The 24,719-nt window shown below is 41.0% G+C and overlaps 1 protein-coding gene and 1 pseudogene across 1 annotated transcript; both read left to right on the top strand.

The window, feature by feature from the left end:
* Positions 1–16,476: 16,476 nt before the first annotated feature.
* LOC147463707 (uncharacterized) lies at positions 16,477–17,097 on the top strand (annotated as a pseudogene).
* A 3,750-nt stretch (positions 17,098–20,847) lies between these two features.
* Positions 20,848–23,130, top strand: LOC147463706 (pentatricopeptide repeat-containing protein At3g09040, mitochondrial-like). The gene has a single exon (XM_086490367.1). The coding sequence runs from the start codon at positions 20,950–20,952 to the stop codon at positions 22,783–22,785; it is 1,836 nt and encodes a 611-aa protein (XP_086346493.1). The 5' UTR covers positions 20,848–20,949; the 3' UTR covers positions 22,786–23,130.
* Positions 23,131–24,719: the final 1,589 nt, after the last annotated feature.

Below are 24,719 nucleotides of genomic sequence, written 5' to 3'. Positions count from 1 at the left end.
CTATTGCTGGCTACCTCATTTATGTATGCAACACGAGGCTGAATATTCAGTTTGCAGTCTCACATGGCAGCAGATTTATGCATAGCCCGGGGTCTAAGCATTGGCAGGCAGTCAAGAGGATTTTTTTCTACTTCAGAGGCACTTTGCATCTTGGCTTGTTTTATCCCAAGGGGGATCATTGCCACCAGATTTACATGCTTTTTGAACTCAAATTGGGTTGGTTGTTATGACACGCGAGTGTCATAACAAGTGGTTTTTGTTTCATGCTTGGTAGTTGATGTATTTCATGGTTGAGCAAGAAGCAACCTACTGTGGCCAATTCCAGTTGTGAATCTAAGTAGAGGGCAGTCTTCATAGCTACGGTCGAGTGTGTATGGCTCAGACGCCTTATGGCTGATTTAGGTGTTGGACAAGACATTGCCAACATCATCTACACTGATAATCAGAGCGCATTGGCATTGCAAGGAACCTAGTTTTGCATGCTTGCACAAAGCACATTGAGGTGCATTACCACTATGTCAGGGAGAGGCTCTCAACAGGAGAGATCAGCTTGGCTTATGTGCCAACACGGGACAACCTTGCAGATCTTTTCACAAAGGCATTGTCTTGTGAGAAGTTCAAAGCTTTCTACAAAGCTTTGGGCTTGCTCCCCTTTGTGGACTGATCCTGTCCTCAGGGCATGGCACTTCCCTTTACTCTTCGTGCCAGTCCTCGTTCACCGCATCACTCCTAGGGGGGATTTGTTACCATATACATGTGGTAGTGATGTGTGTGAACACACTAGGACCGTCGAGGCATTTTTTCCCTCTTTAGAAGGTTTTTTCCCCCATGCATTACATCCATCATTCTAGGGCTATATATCTTTCCATTGCACACTAAGTAATACACTCTCTGTTGTGTGACTTGAGCTTCCTTCATCTTCTCCAAGATGTGTGCATTTCCCTGCAACCCTAATTCCAACATGAAGAAGATAGAGCAAGCCTCTTTGCGGTAGCCAAATCTCAGGGATCTAAAAATAATTTGACATAAGTTGATAAAGGCATTACTCAGTTAGAGATTGAAAGACTTTATGTTGATGGTAGACCATATGCACAAGGAAACATAGTAGGTCTAATTAACAATAGTCAAGAAAGGAGTGCAAGAACCAAAATGTTCTTCTTGAAAAATCTTGTCCTAGGTGCACAAAATAGGAGGAAATCCTTGGCAATCTCAAATGGTGACTTCCTATTAAAGTGTGAAGAATGTTGTTGTAAGAAAACTCCATCAATGGAAAATACTACTCCCACTGAGACTTATGTTCAAAGATGTAATGTTTAAGAAAATCCAAAACCAATGAATTGGTTATCTTTGATTGCCCATTGGCATGTAAATGAAACTATGATGAGAATTTGAGCGTAAATCCCACACTCTCACACACTACTCTCCAAAACAATACTTGTAGGAATCCTAGTAATGTTGGATGCTTTAGGAATCACCCTAGGAACCATTCTTGCACAACTTGATGGTGACATAGAATTCTCCAATCTATTTTGTTAGTCAATGCTTCTCTAATGCTAAGAAAAATTACATTATTACAAAACCGGAAGTGCTAGGTCTAGTTTGTAGAGAATTTTTCCCATTATCTAGATAATGCGTTTATTTTCTTTTTAGATCATCAAGAATTTCTCTTCTTGATTAATAAGGTTCAAATGAAAGGGAGGTTTCTATGCCGGATGCTTCTACTCTAGGAATTTGATTCTCAGATTTGGAGAAGAATCATTTTAGCAAAAATTTCCTTTCACAAGGAATGTCAGTTCATGAAGGAGATCTACCAAGCATTTATAATTAATTTCTTGATGCAAACCTATTACACTTATCAAGTCAAACAGCAAGGGACAATATTGTGTATTTCCTATAGACATTCAAATATCCCATCGGGTAGACTTCAGCAAAAAGGAAGGCCTTAGTTCTTTATTCATTAAAGTTCTTGTTGGTAAACTAGGTTTTATATCCGTCAGGTAAGGATGGGTTTCTTTGTGTATGAGCCAAAAAGGGCATAGATTTTGGAAGCATCGCATGAGGGAGATGTAGGAAGCCACTATTCAAGAAAAGTCACAAGCTTGGAAATTATACAAGCTGACATATCATGGGAATCAATGTTGACAATAAGGTGGCAAAGCATTGTGATGCATTCCACAAGCCAATGGCTAAGGATATGATGCCTCGTCATCCAGTAGCACCATTGGATCCCTTTATGCAATGGAAATTGGACTTCATGGGTCACTGCAAGACTACATGACATAAGAATAAATACATTTTGGCTACCACAAACTATGTCACTAATTGGGTAAAAGCTCATCAAGTGCTACTAGATAAGATGGCCCAACAAAGAGCTAATTTCATTCATGAAAAAATCATAAACCAAATATGGTTGTCCTCTACAATTGGTATCAAATAATGACTCAAAATTCATCAAAAAAAGTGGTAGAGCAATTAATGGATGAGTGTTCCATCAACCTTAGAGTTCCACTACTTTATTATCCTAAGAGCAATGGTCAAGCTCATAAATCCAACAAAATGATAAAGCACATTCTCAGGACCATGGTGAACACCAAAGGGACTTTTTGGGGTAAAAGTTTGATAGACACAGTTTGGCTGTTCTCATGACAATTGTAAGGACGCTACACCATAGATTTCATTCATGTTAGTATATGGTCAGGAAGGTGTTATGCCTTTATTTCCAATCTCAAGGCAGCTTTCAAATATGACTTGAAAGACACCCACATGGTCCAAGAGAGTAGGTACCCTAACTTAAAAAAGGAGGTACACCAATTTGCATTAGGATTTTGTGAAGTGAAGCAAAGTAAAGGAGTATCATGATCAAGGTCTCAAGAAGGATTTTGAGAAGGGAGATCTAGCACTGCAGTACCAGGGTAAGATAAGGGGCAGATCTATTATTGTGGTCCAAGTTGACTATTGAATGAGCAAGGTCACATCAGGTCCACCATGTATTCAATAATGGTTCACATTCCAAATTTAGGACCTGATTCGTCAAGAACTCACCTTAATGAAAGAATCCACATTGAAGATTTACGAGCCACCACCTGGCATTTAGGAGATGGTAATAGTTCAAGAAGAATCATAGTGGTATCAAAGAGTGCAATAACCACATTGACATGTGGAGAAGCATTGGTTTTTGCAACAAAATAAATGAGATACCATATGAGCACAAGAATCAAGTAGCCTAAGAAGGCCAATCAACGATCACATCAACATCCAAAATCATGCCATACAATACATGTTCTCCATATCCACTTCTTTCTACCATTATCATTTTACTTTTGCTACTTTAGAGTGTAAAGCTACCTTATTATTTTGCCTTTGGTCACTCTCTACCATTGTGTTTGTTTGCACTCTTGCCATGATCTTCATCATTGTGCACACATAGCATATTTCTACCCTTCCCAAACTCTTTGCATTTTTGTTTACCAACTTCACCTAAACCCAATTACACCTTCCTCTTCTCATAGACCTATGGCCACCAAGGAAACCTCTCTTGAAATCTTCACCATTTTCAACCAAGTCACACCAGGTGACCCAGCTTACAGAGAGAGGAGACAAAGAATTGTGCCAAATCCAACGTAGACTAGTCCTATGAGACATTATAGTGACCTCTCAACACTGATATTTCAAGGGAGGTTACCCAAAACTACATTTCAAAGGAGCCTGAAGCAAAGGCAACTAAAGAAAGTTTGGTAATGCAAAATCTCTACCTCATTAGAACACAAGTGTTGCATGGACAAAGGAGCGATTATAGAGTCTCCTAGGAGAAACTAAGGAAGAGAAAGGAAGAAAGCTACTCAAGGTGTACTTGTTCAGCAATGAATGACTAGAAACACACTGGGGTCTTTATGACTACTTTATAGTGCTAAAAAAGGAATGCAAACATATTTTAAAAACTTGCTATAGGAGATGGCCAATATCATGAAGAAAAATCAATGGCTATAGCCTACTCTCCCATTGTTTCTCTCTTCCTAGTGAGCTTCACATGGGCAACAACAAATTGAAGCTCGGAGCTTCCATGGCTATGGAGGCATTGTGAGCTCGGCACATGGAGCTCATGCACCAAGGTGGCAAGGGGTTGAACACCACAACCCACAAGGGGTGAGAGATTGAGCTTTCTGTGAGCTCAGAGAGAGAGAGAGAGAGAGAGAGAGAGAGAGAGAGAGAGAGAGAGAGAGAGAGAGAGAGAGAGAGAGAGAGAGAGAGAGAGAGAGAGAGAGAGAGAGAGAGAGGGACATGCAGGTTGCTCAATTTAGGAAAGATTGATAGTAGGTCACTGCTTTGGTCATAATTTGAGCTAAACTCCAATTCAAAAACTTCTTTTTATCAAAATGGAGATCTCTTCAATCTCTACGACTTTGTAGAAGAGTGCATCAGCTAGTTCGGAATGCAATTGTGTCTAAAATCAAAAACACAAAAAAGTTGTTTTCTCATGACAGGTGTGCATTCAAGTTGAGTAAGAGAGGAGAGAGAGTGTAAAGAGAGAGAAAGAGATAGCTTCATCTCAACTTTAGCATTGAAGGCCTCAAATACACACACTCTCAATGAAGAAGAGAAAGAGGATTCGACAAAAAGAAAGAGGGATTTTGTACATAGTACGACACACAGACATACACACACTCCAATTCTCGGCATCGACAACCTATATTCTTGGCTTGCAACATTGATGACTTCTCCTTCGACATCGATAGGCACGGGTGGGGTGCCTTTTCCATAGAGGAGTGGCACCCGACATTGGCATTGACTTTGAAGACATCGACTATAGGTATTCACATGCTCTCTGGCATTGTAGAGAGACATAGGGATACATTTTACAGATTGACGTTAGCAGAAGTTCTATGCATTTTTTGAGAGTAGATTTGGATTTCCATGTGCTTATTTGGCCATGATGTATGTTCTCATGCATAGCCGTTGAAAGCTTCTTAGAGATAGCTCTTAGGTACTGTTTTGCATGCACAAAGACAATCGCATGTTCTTGACACAATAGATATGTGAACATCTTTGACATTGATAGCCATTACAATTCGAGTGGGAGTTTGGATGCATATGGTATGTGTGACTACCACTTGAGAGTGTGTACTCTATTGAAAGTGTTTCTCCCCGTAGGGAGTTGGTTATGGCAGTCTATTTGAGTGTGTGTCCTGCGGTTTTGTACCTTGATGGTTCTATGGATTTTATGTACGTTGTGTTGCAAAGACTGCCATTATACATCATTGTGGAGCCAATTTTGGCTTGTTTTGGTAGTTCTAGTCATTTTTGAGACTCGGTCCCCTTTCAGAGACTGTGACTAGTCATATCTCTACACCTTGGTCAATCCCTTTTGTTTATGATTATGGATAATACTATTGCAAATGGATTACAGAAGTCATTATGCTCAGCTTGGGATGGCAAGAGTGCCTCAAACAAAGTTTCTCATGAAAAATCACATGCATTTGAATATGAAAGAGGGTAGCAATGCTAGTTTACACTTAAAAGAATTCAATAGTGAAATCCATTTTCTTGCTATACTCTTTGCCTGCATCATGAGATACAGTTAACACTGCCATTAGTAACTTCATCCTTCAGGGCAAGATTTTTTTCAGTAATGTTACTAGTGCTTTGTTCACGGAAGAGATTTGATGTCAATCTCTTGACACTAGTGGGCACGGTGATGCATATAGGGCTAGTGGAGGTAGCTAGAAAAACCATCAATGCCAAAGGGGTCGTAGTCACCGCGGTCATTCTTAGGATCATAAGGAATGCAAAAAGCAAGAGTTGTGGACATGACACGAGGAACATTGAATGCTATCATTGTCACAAGAAAGGACACATGAAAAAGGATTACCGTTTGCTGCAAAGAGAAAAGGGTAAAGCCATTGTCGTAAGTCCTACACCTCCTAAGAGTAGTGTGAAGATAGAGGAGCTCAATGTCGTTAAGTCTTCATATGTCAATGTTGTTCTCGACGTTTCACAGCCATTAGATGTATTAGTCTTTACATTCGATTTGAATCTAGAGGTGTTGGTAGCTCTTAACAAATGCTATGCGTAGAATTGGATCATTGACTCAGGTGCCAGTTTTCATGTTACTCCTCACAAGTAGTGGTTCTCTAGTTATGCTTCTACACATGGATCAATTAAGCTTGGTGATTCTCATCTTGTATATCTCTAGTGTGTAAGAGAACTCTATCTATGTAGCCGAGATGCCTTCTATTGAGTTGTGGCATAACCGGCTTGGTCAGATGAGTCAAAAGGGAAGGAAGCAGTTACAAAGTTTTGGTTGTATCCCTATGTTAAACTATTCTAATTTTAGTTTGTGTAAGCATTGTATATACATGAAACAAACTAGGCTTACCACTTTGCCACATCATATCAAAAGTTAGGGAATCCTCTAGATTTGGTTCATAGTTATCTATGTTGGCCTATGCTGCATATGTCTCTAGCGGGGGTATTATATTTCCTATCATTCATATATAACTTTGCTTGAAAGGTGTGGGTCTACCTCTTGAAGAGGAAATACGAAGTCTTTAGTGTCTTCCAAAAGTTCCTAGCTATGGTCGAGAACCAGCCAAACAAGAAGTTGAAGGCTTTGTGCACTGACTAAGGGGAGACTACGTCTCTAGTGAGTTTAAGGACTTTTGTAGAATTTGAGGCATTAGAAGCAATTCACTACAACGTACACACCTACTCATAATGGAGTTGTTGAGCACATGAATACGACTATTCATGAGCACATGAATACCCTAAGAGGAAATTTTAGAAAATTAGTTTTTTTTTGGGTTTTTACACTATTTTTCTTTAATTTGGGGCGGAATTTCTCCCTTTCCCCTTGTCCTCAACCGGCATTTTTACCTTGATTATCTAATAGCGGTTTTCAGATTCCTGCAAGGAGACCTACGCCACTTGGCAATACCTCATTGGAGGAGTTAATATTAAAGAGGAGATAAAAATGGCATGCGTGCGCGCGTTGCTTTGCTAAAAATAAGCAGAAAAGCAGCCATCACCTTAGAAAAGCAGCCGCAGACCCAGCTTATATAGTAGCCGCAGCCACCACAGAGCGCGCGCGCACACACACACACACACACACAGAGAGAGAGAGAGAGAGAGAGAGAGAGAGAGAGAGAGAGAGAGAGAGAGAGAGAGAGAGAGAGAGAGAGAGAGAGAGAGAGAGAGAGAGAGAGAGAGAGAGAGAGAGAGAGAGAGAGAGAGAGAGAGAGAGAGATCAATTGACACAGAGTGTAGAAGAAGGTTGACGGAGAGTGCATAAGACGAAGCGCAGAGAGGTAATATTCCTTGCTTTTCCATGCTACTGTCGGAGGGAGAGAGAGAGAGAGAGAAAGATAGAGAGAGTGTTGTGGTAGAGCAGGAGAATTTGCTTGAGTTTTTTCATCAATAGCTACTCTAGTCTGTGTCACTGCTTTTCCATGAAGTTTTCTTGGTGATAATGATAAAGAGTCTCTGCTAAGAGAGAGAGAGAGAGAGAGAGAGAGAGAGAGAGAGAGAGAGAGAGAGCTGCATCTCTGCTGAGAGAGAGAGAGAGAGAGCAGAGGAGAAGCCATGGCGCTAATGATAAAGATAAAGAGTCTCTGCTGAGAGAGAGAGAGAGAGAGAGAGAGAGAGAGAGAGAGAGAGAGAGAGAGAGAGCTGCATCTCTGCTGAGATAGAGAGAGAGAGAGAGCAGAGGAGAAGCCATGGCGCTGAAGCTATGGGCCTTCCTGGCGGTTTGCTCCAGCTGATGGAGAACGTCATGGACTGTGGCTTCGACAAGAAGTCGGGCCTTGTCTGGATCCGCCAGAAAAAACCATGAAGTCTACGTTACTTCTTTTCCATGAAGTTTTCTTAGTGATAATGATAAAGAGTCTCTGTTGAGAGAGAGAGAGAGAGAGAGAGAGAGAGAGAGAGAGAGAGAGAGAGAGAGAGAGAGAGAGAGAGAGAGAGAGAGAGAGAGAGAGAGAGAGAGAGCGTTGCAGCTCTGCCCTAAGAGAGAGAGAGAGAGAGAGAGAGAGAGTAGAGGAGAAGTCATGGCGCTGAAGCTATGGGCCTTCCTGGCGGCTTGCTCCAACTGATAGAGAATGTCGTGGACTGTGGCTTCAACAAGAAGTCGGCCCTTGTCTGGATCCGCCAGAAAAAACCGACCCACCATTCTTTTCGTCGCATTCATCGCACTATAAGCTTCGGCATGGAGGTGCGTGCCTATATCTCCCCCAACCGCCTTCACTCTGTCTCCAGAGTCCATGCCAGAGAGCTCCTCCTTTGGGCACCCGTCGGCGATGTTTCACTTGTCGATGAAGACAAGCTCAAATTCAAGACGTATGAAGGTATCTCCAAAACATTCCCTGTTGATGCATTTGCTAAAGGGGAGTGAGTTTCACCTTACTCCCTATCTCCTCAGCATTGTAATTCTTTTGTCATGAAAGTTAATTGATCATTCATATCTAAGAGAGAGAGAGAGAGAGAGAGAGAGAGAGAGAGAGAGAGAGAGAGAGAGAGAGAGAGAGAGAGAGAGAGAGAGAGAGAGAGAGAAGAGAGAGAAAGAGAGACGTCTAGGACTTTATGAAAAGCTAATCTCAGCAGAGAGAGAGAGAGAGAGAGAGGGAGAGAGAGAGAGAGAGAGAGAGAGACCTCGCTTGCATCAAATGATACCCTACTTCACACCACAGACGATTTGACCACAAACCCATGGCTATTGCATCCTATCGGCGGTATTGTGCCTTTGCCCGATGGGTATACTTGCATTGGTTCATAGTGGCGTTCTTTGTACACATTTCTTTCTTTGAATACGAACTGTGATAGAAAGCAGGATGGGGAGTGGCACAATAGTAGGGGGTGTGCATGTGAGTGCAGGTGCTTCAGGTCTTGGGATCCTCACTGAACTAACCAAATCACAAACATGTTCTTTCTGAGAGAGAGCGAAGACTGTTGCATTCTGGCTGACTCCAACTGGCTGACTCCAAGTCGGCCGGGGGGAGAGAGAGAGAGAGAGAGAGAGAGAGAGAGAGAGAGAGAGAGAGAGAGAGAGAGAGAGAGAGAGAGAGAGAGAGAGAGAGTGCAGTCTGCAATCGCAAGATGGTAATATAGACAAAAAAAAAAGCACGATGACATTGTTAGTCTAAGGCTTTTCGATTATGCTATTGAGCAGCAGCCAATTAGTTTTTTGAAGTAATTCACAAAGATATTGTTAGTCGATGGCTTTTCGATTATACTGTTAAGCAACAGCCAATTACTTTTTAGAAGTAATTCACGAAGATATTGTTAGTCGAAGGCTTTTCGATGTTCTGGCTGACTCCAAGTTGGAGAGAGAGAGAGAGAGAGAGAGAGAGAGAGAGAGAGAGAGAGAGAGAGAGAGAGAGAGAGAGAGAGAGAGAGAGAGAGAGAGAGAGAAGGAGGGAGTCTGCGCGCATCTTGAGTAATTCACGATGATATTGTTAGTCGAAGGCTTTTCGATTATATTGCAACCAATTACTTCTTTGAAGTAATTCACGATGATATTGTTAGTGGAAGGCTTTTCGATTACACTGTTTTTTATTATACTATTGAGCAGCACACAATTACTTTTTTGAAGTGGCCATGCTAGTCCTTTCTTAAAAAATAATGCATGCATGCTTGTTCCTTCAATCGAATGTAAGAAAGCGAAGCTAACAAACTATCATCATTTAAAAAAAGAAAAAATTTTACTATAAAAACTAGCCCCTCTAACACTAGAGGAAAAGCATAAGTCCCCCTTCAACACTTGAGGGGATAAAAGCGACGGGGGAAAGGCACATTCCTTACGGTATTATAAAAAATGTGGAGAATTGTGCCAGCTCTACACCATACTTATGTATGGGTTTTTTTCCCACAACACACCAGCATTCTGTGCACGATGTTTGCGCAAAAAACACTAGCATTTTGCATGTGCATGTTGCTGCACTATATGGTTTACTGCAACAAATAATTCCATGCACTCAATTAACGCAAAACTTCTGCATTGCCTTTTTTATTGAAAAACCATATTTCCTTAATCCTCTGTCAGTACTTGGTGATTTAGTGATCAAAGTTGCTCATCTATTATGCAGTACTACGATGTTGTTGTTGAAATGCAGAGATCAATTGCAATCGTCCTCTCGATTGCAAATGTCATGCTCTTTTTTTTGTATACATATCAATTTAGGATATTAAGAAAAAAATTGAATTCTAGTTCTGTTGTTGGGTAGATGTGAAGAACTGTACGACTCTCAAAAATCCTGATTACTTCGACATCAATCGTCCTCTCGATTGCAAATGTCGTGCTCTCCCATTCACACACTATAGTCATCATCTCATTTGTTTTGTGCACGTCCCCGTCTTAAATTGTAAAATTGAATTTACTTTTGTTGTGACGTAAATATAGAGACCTACATGACACTCCAAAAGCCTGATCACATTGACATCAATTGTGTTATTGATTGCAAACATCATCATCTCTCATTTGTTTAAGTCCACGTGCATGCCGTTGTATTGTACGGTCTACTGCGACAAATAATTCCATGCTTTCAATTAGTGCAAAACTTCTTCATTGCCTTTTTAATTGAGAAACCATATTTTCTTAACACTCTGTCATTACTTGGTGATTTAGTGATCAAGGTTTCTCATCTATTATGCAGTACTATGATGTTGTTGTTGAAAATCCAGGGATCAATTGATGGCTACTCTATTCTTTAGTATTATCAATTTATCGTTCCAAGTTTAGAGGTCGTTTTTCTGTACATATCAAATTAGGGTATTAAGACGGAAACTGAATTTTTTTCTGTGTACATATCAAGTTACGGTATAAAGTAGAAAACTGAATTTTACTTCTGTTATTGGGTAGATGTAAAGGATTGTATGCCTCTCCAAAAGCCTGATCACTTCGACATCAATCGTCCTCTCGATTGCAAATGTCGTGCTCTCTCCTTCAGACATTGTAGTCACCATCTCATTTGTGCACCCCCCCGTCTTAAACTATAAAATTAAGCTTAGTTCTGCTGTGGCGTAAATATAGGGACCTATATGACACTCGAAAAGCCTAATCATTTCGACATCAACTGTCTTATCGATTGCAAATGTCGTCATCCCTCATTTGTGTACATCCCCGTCTTTAACTGTAAAATTTACCGCACACCAAAAGCATGATTACTTCGACACCAATCGTCCTCTCGATTGCAAATGTCGTTGTCTCCCATCCATAGTTATAGAACTCCATTGTTTAACTTGGCGACTACAAAGATCCGATCCCGTTCTACAACATTGGCTATCATTTTGACCCCCCCCCCCCCCCCCCCAATGTCGTTGTGCCTAACCGAGCCACTTTCTGTTAGTTCCCATTGTAGGAGCGCAATTCCCTTTAGTTGTTACCCTTAGCATGCCATCCAATGTGAAACAATTGCACTTCCTATTAGTTTGTACGTGGAGGGCCCGTCCTAGGTTACGAGCATCAATCTTGCCCAAACATATTGCATTGCTGTATCAACTATTTGATGCCATTTACAAAATTCATTTATACACACTAATTTATTCAATACAATACTGGTCATTGATGCAAGAAATCTAGCTTCCCTTTTGAGCTGTGAAGTGATAAATTATCTCGCCAATACATCATAATGTCGTTTGAATGGTTGTAGGTAAAATGCTTCCCGATCAAGCAATGCAATTGAAAAAGAGATTACGCACACAATTAGTGCATGTAGTGGATGCCCTCACATTAGACGAGATAACAACAACCTTGCGAGATGAGCGGCGCTTGCAGGCCTTGCTCTCTAAAGTGGTCCTCTTAATAGCCTCGAAGTTTGAGGGCGCAGATATTAGTGACGTGCAGCATCTTCTCTTTAGTGTTGTTGGAGACATGCCAAAATGTGCTATCGACCTGCGATCTGACTTACAAGAGGGCATACAAATGGAGAAATTACAACATTGGTATAACTGCTGGAAGATTGAAAAGGAAAAATCCACTCGCACAAGGAATATTGACACACAGAACACCTTCAGTAAGAAATTGCGGAAGGAGACCCTTCAAGATACCAGAGGATCGATGTCTAGTCTGCACATTCAGAAAACTATACTGAACTCATTTTGCTCTGTCACCTTGGGCATTCCATTTGAGGCTATAAAATGAGGAAGGAAACTAGGATCTGGGTCATATGGAGACACTTATGAATGCAAGATCGAAGGGATTTCTTTCCTTCCGTCCAAAAATGTGTATTGTTGTAAGGAATTCAAAGGTCAAGCAAAACAACAATTCAAATCATTCGCAATCGAGAGCAGTGTTGACCTCAATCACCGAGGTATTGTGCGTGCTCTTGCACATACAATTCAATCACCATGGATACTTATATTTCCTTATTTCAATGGATCTTCCCTTGGCGATTTGATGGAGTGTGTGCCTACACCTTTTGGAAGCATCAGTGAAATTGTACTTGCGATGGGTGATCAAAAACACCAAAAACCAACTGAACTGGAGTTGCAGCAATGCAGGCTTATCATCAATCATGCTTCGTCTTTGATTCATGCACTAATAAAAGCTTTGGCATTTGCACATGAGAATGGAGTTATTCACAATGACCTTCACCCTTGGAACATTATGCTAGACTTCACTAGAGAGGGAATACCAAGAGTAGGCATTATAGATTGGGGTCTTGCCCTTCGACCACCGTATGAGAGAAGACCAACAAATATTCGTAAGCCAAAAGAGCATGCCAAGAGGCCTTGGCGAGCAGCCGAACTATTGAATACCAGATCTACATGCCCTTGCAGCAAATCAACCGATGTATATGCACTTGCATGGGTCATCAATCAGCTCGGTATTTTTTGCAACGAATTTTGTGTGTATTACAAACTTGACTTGATGCAAACAAGTACTGCTATAGAGGTTGAAGCCATACAGAATATAATCAATAATGCCTACCTTCTGGAGAATCCGTCTGAAAGAAAGACGCTCACTGATTTAGATAAAGATCTGGAACATTTGCATATGCACCCCGAACAATGCTTGCGTCCCATCACTGAAATGTGTATTTCTTCTTTCCACTGATCCTAGAATATTATATCGCAACTACCAAAGCTCTTTTTATTTATTGCCTACCTTCTGGAGAATCCGTCTGAAAGAAAGACGCTCACTGATTTAGATAAAGATCTGGAACATTTGCATATGCACCCCGAACAATGCTTGCGTCCCATCTCTGAAATGTGTATTTCTTCTTTCCACTGATCCTAGAAAATTTATCGCAACTACCAAGCTCTTTTTATTTATTGAGCTGAAAGTTCCATTATGATTTGCAATAGTTCTTTGAACATTAATTTGTTGCCTTCTAATTTGAATCGGACTTAACTTTGTATCTGATTGTGTTCACAGTTTTCATTAAGTGTAAGGTCTTCTCAATGGCAATTGGCTACTACTACGCTACGTGCTACCCCGCAAAACGCCCGAGAATACGCCGCTTTTCAAACTATGAATAGACGGAAAGTTCTACTCTGTCCTGTTGCTTCTTCATGGTTTAATGTGCAACATATTTATGAGGCTTGGCAAGAAGAATGCAACATCACAGCTCGCAACATTTCCATTTGCGGAAGTTGTGGCATTTGCAACCTATCAAAAAAAGATACTCAGAACGATGGTCTTAATACCACACACACGAAGCTAGCAAATGCAACCTTATTGCAAAAAACTGCAATGCATAATCTCAAAGTGAGTTGGACTTGCTGTTCTGCTTGCCTAATAAGTTCAAGAGCAAGCAGTGTTGTCATCTTGCAACCCGACTACATACAAGCCATCCTAAACACAAATCAACTAATTGTGCAACTCCTTAGCGTCATCGATGTCACAATCAGCGTCACAAAAACAGCAACTGCGGTTGTAAAAGGCTTGCTTGATAGAAGATCGCTACTCGACAATCCACTAATCTGCTGGTCGACAAAGCAAAACATTTCTCGGCCAACTTCGTTACTTGCAAACACGCCACTAGCAGCAGTGCTAGCATACAACATAAAGAATAATCCAATTCTCAATAAGTACCGGTGCATCGCTGAGCAGCCAAACAAAAGGACATCTATTTGTATTCTATCAGCATCGGCTATACAGAATATCGTAAGGGACCACTCAGAGAACAATCCATTTGAACTTATGCAACAAGCAGAAGCACAATGTGAAATTAGCATATTGCAAAATTTGTTCAGCACAACAAAGAGAACTGCATTTACTGCTAAAGACAAACACGAGTTTGGTTCCATACAAATAAGTGATACCGCTTATCTAAGCGAGCAGACAATCAGCTTTCAATACAATGGACTTCCGTCTCATGAATCTCAAGTGCATGATATTACATTAGAATCAGGGATATTCCCTTTCCTCTTTCCCACAGGAAAAGGAAACTACCAAGGAGAATTCGACTTCAGTGAATACATTAGAATGAGAATCGGAACTTCCTTCTCTGTATACACATTGTACAAGCCATATTTGCTCATGATGTACCAATTGAAACAAGCTATCATGATTGCAAACTCCACCAACAATACATTTTTACAAAGGGATATTGATAACTACAAACGAGCGCACACCGCGACATCTACACATGATGCAGTGAAGCATATTATTCGATACAATCTCCCAGCCACAATTCCAGGTACTCCACCATGGCATCGACGAAACTTGAGAGACCTCATAACAATGGTGGACACATGGGGACTACCACATCTGTTCTTGACATTCACTGCTGATGAGGTTTCCCAAACAAGATGGCAAGAAGTCATCACAATTGAAAAACTTGCTCAAGGCTACAACCAAGACTTCAAGTGGAACGATTGCCCTGTAGAGTGTGCAACACTGTTTCACCTTCGCTTGCACATTTTTTTGAATAAACACATCATCAATGGAAGCAGCATACTTAGCCCTGTAGAGCATCACATGGTGCGCTACGAAGTGCAAAATCGAGGCTCACTGCATGCACATGTCATACTGTGGATCTCTAACGAAGATTTGTGCCGAGTTACAAATGAGATTGCTGCATACATACCAGCAGAATCACAAGACACCTTTACCACCGAGTTGCGAACCCTCGTTACCACAAAATAGATACACAGATGCAGAGACTCTTGCAGAGTCATGGGATCAGCTAGAGTGTGCAAATATGGATTCCTATTTGAACCACAGTATAGCACGACTTCAACTATGAATGCCTGTACTGCTAGATGGCTTTACTACCGCCCTGGGTATGACCATCGAAATATTGTCCCGTACCATCCCACAATCTTGCTCCTATGGAAGGCACACATGAATATTCAAAGAGTCACAAATTCATCTATATCGCATTACCTTCTCAAATATGCAATGAAACCAGAAACCCTTGGAAAACTGAACCTCTTCACAGACGATGCAGAAAGGCTTGGACTTCACGGCTTGGACAAAGTAAAGCTTCAACTAATTACAGCCTCTGTATTATCAAAGCCAATATCTGCGACAGAGGCAGCAATCAACTGTTTGAAGATTCCAATCATCACAAGGAGTGAACGGGTTGAATACATCGACTCCTCTCCACCATCACTACGGCAAAGGTTGCTATCTCGTAGCCAGACTATAGTCATGCATCCAATTGATTTATATTGTGCAAGGCCCCTTCATTTTGAAAAGATGACATTCTATGACTACCATAGAAGATACAAAATTCTAAAGCCACACGAACATACTCCTGTACTGAGTTTCCGTGATGCATACAACAACAACATCATAGAGAAACAACGCCTCGTCAGATTTACAGAGTATGATCCTGGCCATCAACCAGAGGGATTCTTCTTCAATGTCTTGTTGCAAAAACATCCCTTTAGGAACGAGATGGAACTTCTATCACCAACCAACACACTCTCTTCTTACTTCCTGGAGTGCAAAATCCGTCGGATCATTCTTTATGATGAAGACTTGGAGATGTACATAAATGAGCACACCCAACGCAATATGCTCGTCTCTGAAAATACAGGACACACTTTAAACCTCATAAAACAAAAGTTCATCCTCAATCGTGAAGATCCACTCACTTGTACAGTGAATGACACAGTTGAACCAGGAGTATCTCAAAGTCGTGCTACATTGCTGAAGCTACTACAAGAGTTCGCTGAGACCAACAATGCAGCTCTGACCTCTCAATAGCAAGAAATCTTCGATCGTATATCAGGCCTGAGTAATGTCCTCCATGTCATTACGGGCGTTCCAGAATGTGAAAAACATTCCTCATAAAATTATTCACCTGAAGCTTCATAAAAAATAATAAGACCGTTAACCTGACTGCATCAACTGGAGCACCAGCCGCTCGCCTTAGCAGCCTTGCAACTACAGTCCACTATCAATTCAGGATCCCTTGTTCTAAGCAACATTTCCCACAAGCAATTCATCCCACAGATGAAAGATTTGTCGCTATACATGGTGCCAACATCATTATCATAGACGAGATATCAATGCTAATGAGTACAATCTTCAATATGGTCGTTCGCCAGATAGTTAACATCACCAACATAACACTTCTTGACCCATTCAGTTAGAAGCTCATATTGCTTTTTGGGGATTTGGCGCAACTTCCTCCAGTCTGCCATCACCAGGAGCCATTATGAGTATACAAAACTCAGCTTACATCGCTACAGCCAGTACCCACAACATGACCTTCTCAGTTCGCCATGATGCAAACCCCACTTATGTCCAATTCTTGGATACGATCCGTGTCAAGCAACCAACAGAACAACAAATAGTAGAAACGTTGTCACAGTGTGTATTTAATGAAATTGAACTCTTGCGAGTAATCGATGACGCTACTACACTGATATGTACTCATAGGGAAGATGTATATAAGTACAACAACTTGATTCTACAAAAGTCTTTCTCGGCATCTGATATTGTTGCCATTCCACTGAAGACCAATGCTCTTGATGAACCATTGCTGCAGGAATGGCTCCAAGACAAGGCATTCCATGAGATGGACAATACTGCAATTGGGACTAGATGTATGATTACAGAAAACATTAACTTGGCTATGGGTGCTGCGAATGGATCCACTTGTCGTATACTTTCCTATTCATACGACTGTACCGGTCAAATTGTTGCTATAGAAGTAATGCTACTTTCCACTGATACCACCATGACAATACGAAGGACTAAACATGCTATAAGAGCAATCAATTGCAAATGGTTCCACAAAAGCACATTCCCTTTGTCACTCGCGTACTCAATCACTGGACACAAATCTCAAGGAGCTACGATATCAAAGAAAGCCATCCTCATTATAAAACAAGCTTTCGCCCCAGGATTGGCATACGTCAGGTTCTCTTGAGTGATAGAAAGATGCCATCTCAAAATATTGAACATCCCAACCCCAAGGATGTTATGGCCGGCCAGTAGAACACTCCCCCAATGGTTAGACATTTTCTCGCTTGTCTTTAGACATTTCCTCGCTTATTTTTAGACTTTTCCTCGCTTTTTTTCACAAACAAGTCCTCTAGCTCTTTCAGTCTTTCATCTCATAAGGTGCATGGACTACACAATCAATTATTTGACGATAGTTTTCTTGACTGCAGATTTTCTTCATAGCAAGGAACAACCTCTAGCATCTCCTCATGGACACCGATCAGGTAACGATTCCTCAAATTAATCTATTTTGTAGCTACATTTTATGCCATTCAATATGTAAAAAACTCAACCATCATATTTCTCCTTCTCTATCATTCAGATATTCGATAAATTCATCAACATCGCAGCTACCTCAAAACCAAAAAACAATTATTCTGCATACCCATCTTCAAATCAAATGCACCTAGCAAATATGGTTGGCAAGGCTCCGAGTGCATTCATCGAAGGGTTCCGCACGACTCAACTCCTCCACTCATACATCAATAAATGTAGCAATCGAAACAAAGAATATAGAAATAACGAGCTAAAGCTGGCAACAGGTACTTCGAGCTCTTCATATTCTTGTATTGCAAACACTAAAAGTAAACAAATTTGGTTGCTTCTACAACATCTATCCTTCTTTTTCTACAGGGTTACAAAAAGAGATACTGCTATCGTTGGGCATTGACTTCGATGAGTCAAACAAACTACTGCTAGACACAGAAGCCCAAGAAATACTGAACACAAAGACTGCTGGTATCACCACCTATGCAATCAAGATGCTACACTACGGTTACAAAATTGCCCTCGACAAATTGGTCGTTCTCGACAAGAATACAGCAAGCCAGGCACTTTCCAACATGGTCAAAGAGTTTGGGAACGAATTCAAAGGGAACGAGAGAGCAATCTTAACTGATGAGAAATTCACATGGCATTTTAATAGAGACCTTTTTCATGCCCGGTTCGGTCAGACAACTGATCCATTTCAAAAGCTTGAACCACTACATGGTAACCATATGCACCCCTTATAGAATATAATTATCTGATTATTATCTGATTACATACTAATTCAGCACATCACTTCAGTGTAAGACATTGACAACGAAACCAACAAGGAGATCCCCAACAACATATCAACTTCACAAGAGGAAGCAGCACGTTCCGACGTTGTTCCAACTCCCAAAAGACAACGACAGATGAAGAGAACTACATAGTTTAGTCTATTAGGTGCAAAATCAATAACCGTGTTTATATAGGCATGACATCCGATTTTGAAGCTAGGAAAATAGCACACATGACAAATCCACCAAAACGGATGAAACATGATGTGTCGTTCTTTCCCCCATTTTGTCAAAACTTTGAGTTTCATGTACTGCACAATACACACGATAGGAGCACTGCTATTGCACTGGGAGCACAAGAGATAATTACTCAAGATGCAACGTCCACGAAAGGATACAATAATTTGAAGGGACATCCTCCAAACTGCAAGAAATACTATTATTTAAAACATCATAGAAAAATATAGCGTGCAATGAAACTTAATCTTTGTTCTGAGGTAGCAACTCCCATTCAGTTTTCTCTTCTGTATTCAATCACTTCTCAAGAGTCTTTTCCTCTAATATGTGTGATAATTTTTATGTTATGCTTCTCTATTATCTGTGAGACTTTCTTTATGTTGTGTTCTGTTCAGGTTATGTTCTGCAATTTTTTTCTCGATATCATATTATGTTTAGCTTATGTTCTTGCTTTCCTCTACATGAACATCATTCAGCTTTCAAATTTTAGGATTCAACCGCTACATGTACTGCAGCTCAATGACTGATCACCATACTAGTCCGTCCACATTACCTAGATGTCTTGCAATAATATCAAGAGAAACAGACAATCCATTCCAGCAACCCCATGTCTAATACTTCTACAAAAAATTATCAGCTAATAAGAGATAAATCATGTAGCAACAACTTATATATTTTACAAAAAAATTATAAATGTACAAATGCTGCTCCTTGTCTTCAACATATTAAACAACACGAAAAAACAACTGCATTAGGTTATAACACTTGTTCTGGACATCCACCAAGGTTGAGAATATATTATTTTTTGAAAAAAAACAAGAAAATATAGTTGCGAACTTATGCCATCTTTATTTAATTGCTTTGTTCAGTGTCTTTGTGATATAACGTTAATCATTGGCTACAACAATGTCTTTTTTTTTTCCATTCAGACTATGACAGACTTGACTACTTATCAGCTTCTTTGATTTAAATGCTTTTTCTTTTCAGTTAACAATGGGTATGCTGATCCCAGCTGATCTGATTGAGCAACAACCAGAATTTGAGACTGCAATGTATAAGTTGCAATACTGTCTTTACCCACATTTGCAAGAGCGGGTGCTCAGACACTACATGCATAAATGGACTGAGTTCATTCCATGGCCAGTTCAACCACCTACCCCATGGCATCCACATTACATCACTTGGAACACACTCGGTCGAGAAATCACCATCGACATCGCCATGCTGTCTGGTTGCTCCACAAAACACGATTGTATGTTGTTCGTGCAGATTGCGGACGTGCTCGGCCTAGTCGAGACTATAGAATTGAATTACTCTAACATGGTCCCCAACCACCTTCAGTCAGCTAAACAATTCGTTTCGCGCTATTTTTCTGTCAACCAGTTAGTCACACACGCAACTTTGAAGATCATCTTACCGATATAGCCCTTACTTTGTGCATCAAAATCTCCCACTAATATGTGTTGTTACCTAGTCCTCCTCCTCTTCTCCACAGAATTTCTGTCCGTTTCATTGTGAAGAAGTCATTGTATGCTACATTCAAAGTCTTACCAACTCTCGTTTGCTTAGTTCCGTTCTTGATTCATCAACTTTTTACCATACTATTTCCAGTGACTTACACTCACTTGGCGTAACAAGATTTGAGCAAAACAAGTAATAAGCTCTCCCTGCCTCTCTCTTTAAAAAAAAAAAGGTCTGCCTCCCTCTCCCCCCCTCTCTCTCTCTCCCTCTCTCTCTCAAAACAAAATAGTACATAAATTCTTGTATATATGAGTGACTTCTGCTAACTAACGCTCACAAGATTTGTCGACATTAAAATAAGCGCACTCACACACTCCCTCCCCCCCTCTCTCTCTCTCTCTCTCTCTCTCTCTCTCTCTCTCTCTCAGCTTTCACTTCTATGTTCTATTTACTAATGTATACTCTTCTTCAATGCTTCGATGCGAACAAAATAGTATTTACAATGGTGCTCTTGCTCTCCATTCATTTCCATAAACATCCAGGTACCAAATCCATAAACATCCAAGCACCAAAAGGAAGCTCTCTCTAATTGCAATAGTATTCCTTGCTATTGCTTCTCAATAACTCATTCAAATACTCTCCAACTTCATGCCTTCTCCTCCAAAGCTTGGCAATTAAGGCATACTAGTTGAAATTGAAAACGGCACGTTAGTAAGCTGAGACACATAGATCCCGAGCCCTGCCTCACCCCCCTTTAATAAATTTAGGTGCTACTTAGTGGGCCTCATGGCTGCGGCAAAAAAGCCATAGAGATGAATGCTGCGGCTACCCAAACGGAAGACCAAGGTGAGAAATCCATGGCTACCGCCTGTCTCACAAGCCTACAACTTGGCCTCCAGCTATGAGCTAATACCCACAGATCACTGCCCTCCACCTCATCCACCCCATACATCCTTAGCGCGACTGCCCGCAGACAAAACCTACTTACCCTTCTCTACCCTCGCCTCTACTGTCAAAGAATGTGCTTCTAAGAAATCCCTGCTAGAGGGCCGTCTTGCTCACTTCCTTGCAGTATGGCGCGGCTTCGATTGCGACCGATACATGGGAAACCTGCTGATCGACATGTATGGCAAGTGTGGATCACTGCAAGATGCCCGATCTACTTTCGACAAGATGGTCTCACGCAATTTGTTTTCTTGGAACATCTTGCTCTCTGCATATACAGGGTGCCGCTGTGGAGAAGGTGCTCTAGAGCTCTTCAGCTTGATGCTGGAACAAGGAACACAAGCGGATACATGCACATTTTCCAACGCCATTGTTGCAAGCTCAATTTTGATGTCTCTTCTCGAGGGAAGGCACGTGCATTTTGCCATTCTCAATGAAGGCTTGGAACTGGATGCTCACCTGGCGTCTGCACTTGTCAGCATGTATGGAAAGTGTGGCAGCCTTGAAGACGCTCGAGAAATATTTGACTCCCTTCCTCTGAAGGATGGTGTCTCATGGAATGCAATGATCACTGCCTACTCCATGCATGGCTGTCATTTTGAGGCTTTGCATCTATTCCAGGAAATGCAGTTCCATGGGGTTAAATATGCGAAGGTTACCTTCTTGAGCTCATTGGGTGCGTGTTCAAATCTCATGGCCTTGCTTTATGGTATGCTAATTCATGCTATCATTGTGGAGCAAGGCTTTCAGTTTGATCTCTCCATAAGCACAGCTCTCATCAGTATGTATAGCAACTGTCGAAGCTTGGAAGATGCACAATGTGTGTTTCGAAATATGTCACACCATGATTTGTTCTCTTGGAGTGCAATGATCTCTGTGAATGCCCAACATGGAGAGGATGAGGCAGCTCTTTCCTTGTTCTCGCAAATGCATCAGGAAGGAATGAAGCCAGATAGAGTAACATTGGTGTCCGTACTCACTGCATGCGCTAATCAAGCCGCTTTAGTACAGGGCCAGCTCATCCACGCAAATACATTAGAATTTGGAATTGAATTTGACTGTGCTATCGAAAATTCCCTAGTCAATATGTATGGGAAGTGTGGAAGCCTTTCAGATACCAAACACATTTTTGACAATATGAATACACGTAATGTTGTCTCATGGACTGCCATGATTGAAGTGCAGGCATATGTTGGTCAAGCAGCAGAATCTTTCAAGCTCTTCCATGAAATGCAAGAGGAAAATGTTGGCCCAAATGATGTTACATTTGTCAATATCTTGTCCTCTTGCAGTCATGCAGGTCTGATAGAGGAAGGCTGCTTTCTTTATAAGGCCATGGTTACCGAGTATAACATTGAGAGCACCATGGAGCACTATTCAAGCATGATAGATCTTTTCGGAAGAGCTGGTCGGCTGGCAGAGGCAGATGTATTCATTTCCGAAATGTCAATTGAGCCCAATGCTGTTATATGGGAGACCCTGCTAAGTGCATGCCGAGTCCACAATGACTTTGATCGAGGAAAACAAGCAGCAGAGCGTGCGATTCTGTTAGCTTCAAAGATCTCATCTCCCTATGTACTTCTATCCAACATTTACTCTGCAGAGGGGAAATGGGATGATGCAGCCCGAATCTGGAAGTCTATGTTTGAAAGGGGTACGACAGGAAGTCAAAAGCCAGAAGGCGGATTCGAGTTATGGTATGATTGATCTTCAGGACCTGTTGTAGTCGCACAGTTAGCTGACATGGTGGAAAGAGTACCTTTGATTAGGATCAAGGTTGGAGCTCACTTGCACAAATGCCACTCACATGAGCAGGTACTTGAAATTAGATTGGCAGGCAGGCCACATTTTTGTACTGTGTCACCATCAAAGTTATAGTGTTTGGTTGCTTGGTGATAGCAAGAAACCATGTACTGGTTGTATCTGCCCCCCTCAATATCTCAACTCCTTGGGAGTAGCTTTGTAAATTTTTCTGTCTATTATTAATTCAAAACGTGCTTAAGGTATAAGAAAAAATAAATTTATAAAGACAATTATGTATCATTTTTTTCGTATTGGGTCATCATCAAAGTTTGGCAACTGTTTGCTTTGTGAATTGTGATATTAAGACAACCATTAAAGGTTTTTCTTCATGGATTTTCACAATTAATTTTATAGGTAGGCACTATATCTAACTGCACCACCGTACTAATCAACAATACAGATGTTATCAAGCCCAGTGATCAATTTCTAATTAAGAAAGTAACCATAGTGGTAGTAAGACATGGTTCTTTCTAATCAGGATTGGATGAGGTTTCAAGAAGCTTACTCTATCTCTAAACAAGCAAGAAAATTATCTACTTTGGACAGACAAAAGCTTGGCTACACACAAGGCCAAAGTTTTTCTCCCCTGGAATGAAAATATTTTGGACGCTTAAGAAAAGTTGGCTGCTTTTTTTTCTTTCTTTGTTAGTAGTAAGTAAAAGACGGGACACATGAAGCAACATCCAAGCTGTCACACAAATGCCAACACCCTTTATCGTTCAAGACTTTTCTCGATGTTCATAATTTGGCATGTTTTGGACTCCCTTGCCCAATTCCAGTATAAGATTCCAAATTCTAATCAATAGACTTAACAAAGTAAGACAAGGGACTTGAGATAGCTTCTTCCACTAGGCAAGCCTTGTGATGTCACAAGGTTTAGCATTGATGGTTCGCACATGGGCATAGAAGTTTGATGTGCTCTTAATCATTATGTGTGTGTGTGTGTGTGTGTGTGTGTGTGTGTGTGTGTGTGTGTTTGGATTAGATTCCGGGTGCTTTGGATGGTTTGGAAAGCACGTAATCTTCTCATGTTTCAACGGGTTCAAGTGGATTATGTATTCCTCTTCGAAACCTCCCTTCTACAGTCTCCTAAATTTGCTTGGGACTTGGATGAGCTCTCCCCCTTCACACTGAGCTGTACTTTTGACTGTTTTTTATTTACCGCATGTAATGTTTTTCATGGGTTTTCCTCGTTTTGAGGTTTCCTTTTAGTAAATCAAATAATATTACTAAAAAAAAGTGTGTGTCTGTGTGTGTGTTGGGGGGGGGGGGGGGGGGGGGGGGGGGCTCTTTTCTTTTTTCAAGGTATCACTTAAGCAATCCTTACAGTTTTCCCTTGATGTTGGGGACATATCCCCCAATATCCTACACCTATCCTATGTTTGCTTCTAACCGCCGGAACACTTATGTGATCTTTCCTTTTGTATCTATCTTTTTGGTGGGTTTTCCTCACTCCGAAGTTTCCCACTTGTAAATAAATCAAATCAGATTTACAAAAAAGTGTGGTGGGGGGGGGGGGGGGGGGGGGGGACGTGCAATGCAAGGGGTGTTCATATATCAGTCACCTCATTGCTGATTGGAAAAAAATGACCACACGTCTCTTGGCATCCCAACAATGCTTTGCTTGGTTAATCTTAACGTAAGGAGAACTTGCTGATTTTTTAGAAATTGAGCCTCAAGAAGTCTATTTTGTGGCACAAAGAAGGTTGTGCTGCCAAATGTCCTTTTGGCTTGGGTAATCATTACCGCTCAATTTGGCATATAGGGCATGATTCAACCATTTCTACCGATTTTAACCCTTGAACCTCAAGAAAATATAACTAGCTGGCATCTCTGTG

Source organism: Adiantum capillus-veneris, chromosome 2 (genome assembly GCF_014529385.1).
Source record: "Adiantum capillus-veneris isolate H3 chromosome 2, ASM1452938v2, whole genome shotgun sequence".
Taxonomy (NCBI): domain Eukaryota; kingdom Viridiplantae; phylum Streptophyta; class Polypodiopsida; order Polypodiales; family Pteridaceae; genus Adiantum; species Adiantum capillus-veneris.
Note: the sequence above shows the minus strand (reverse complement) of the source record. Positions and strands in the feature narration are given on the sequence as shown.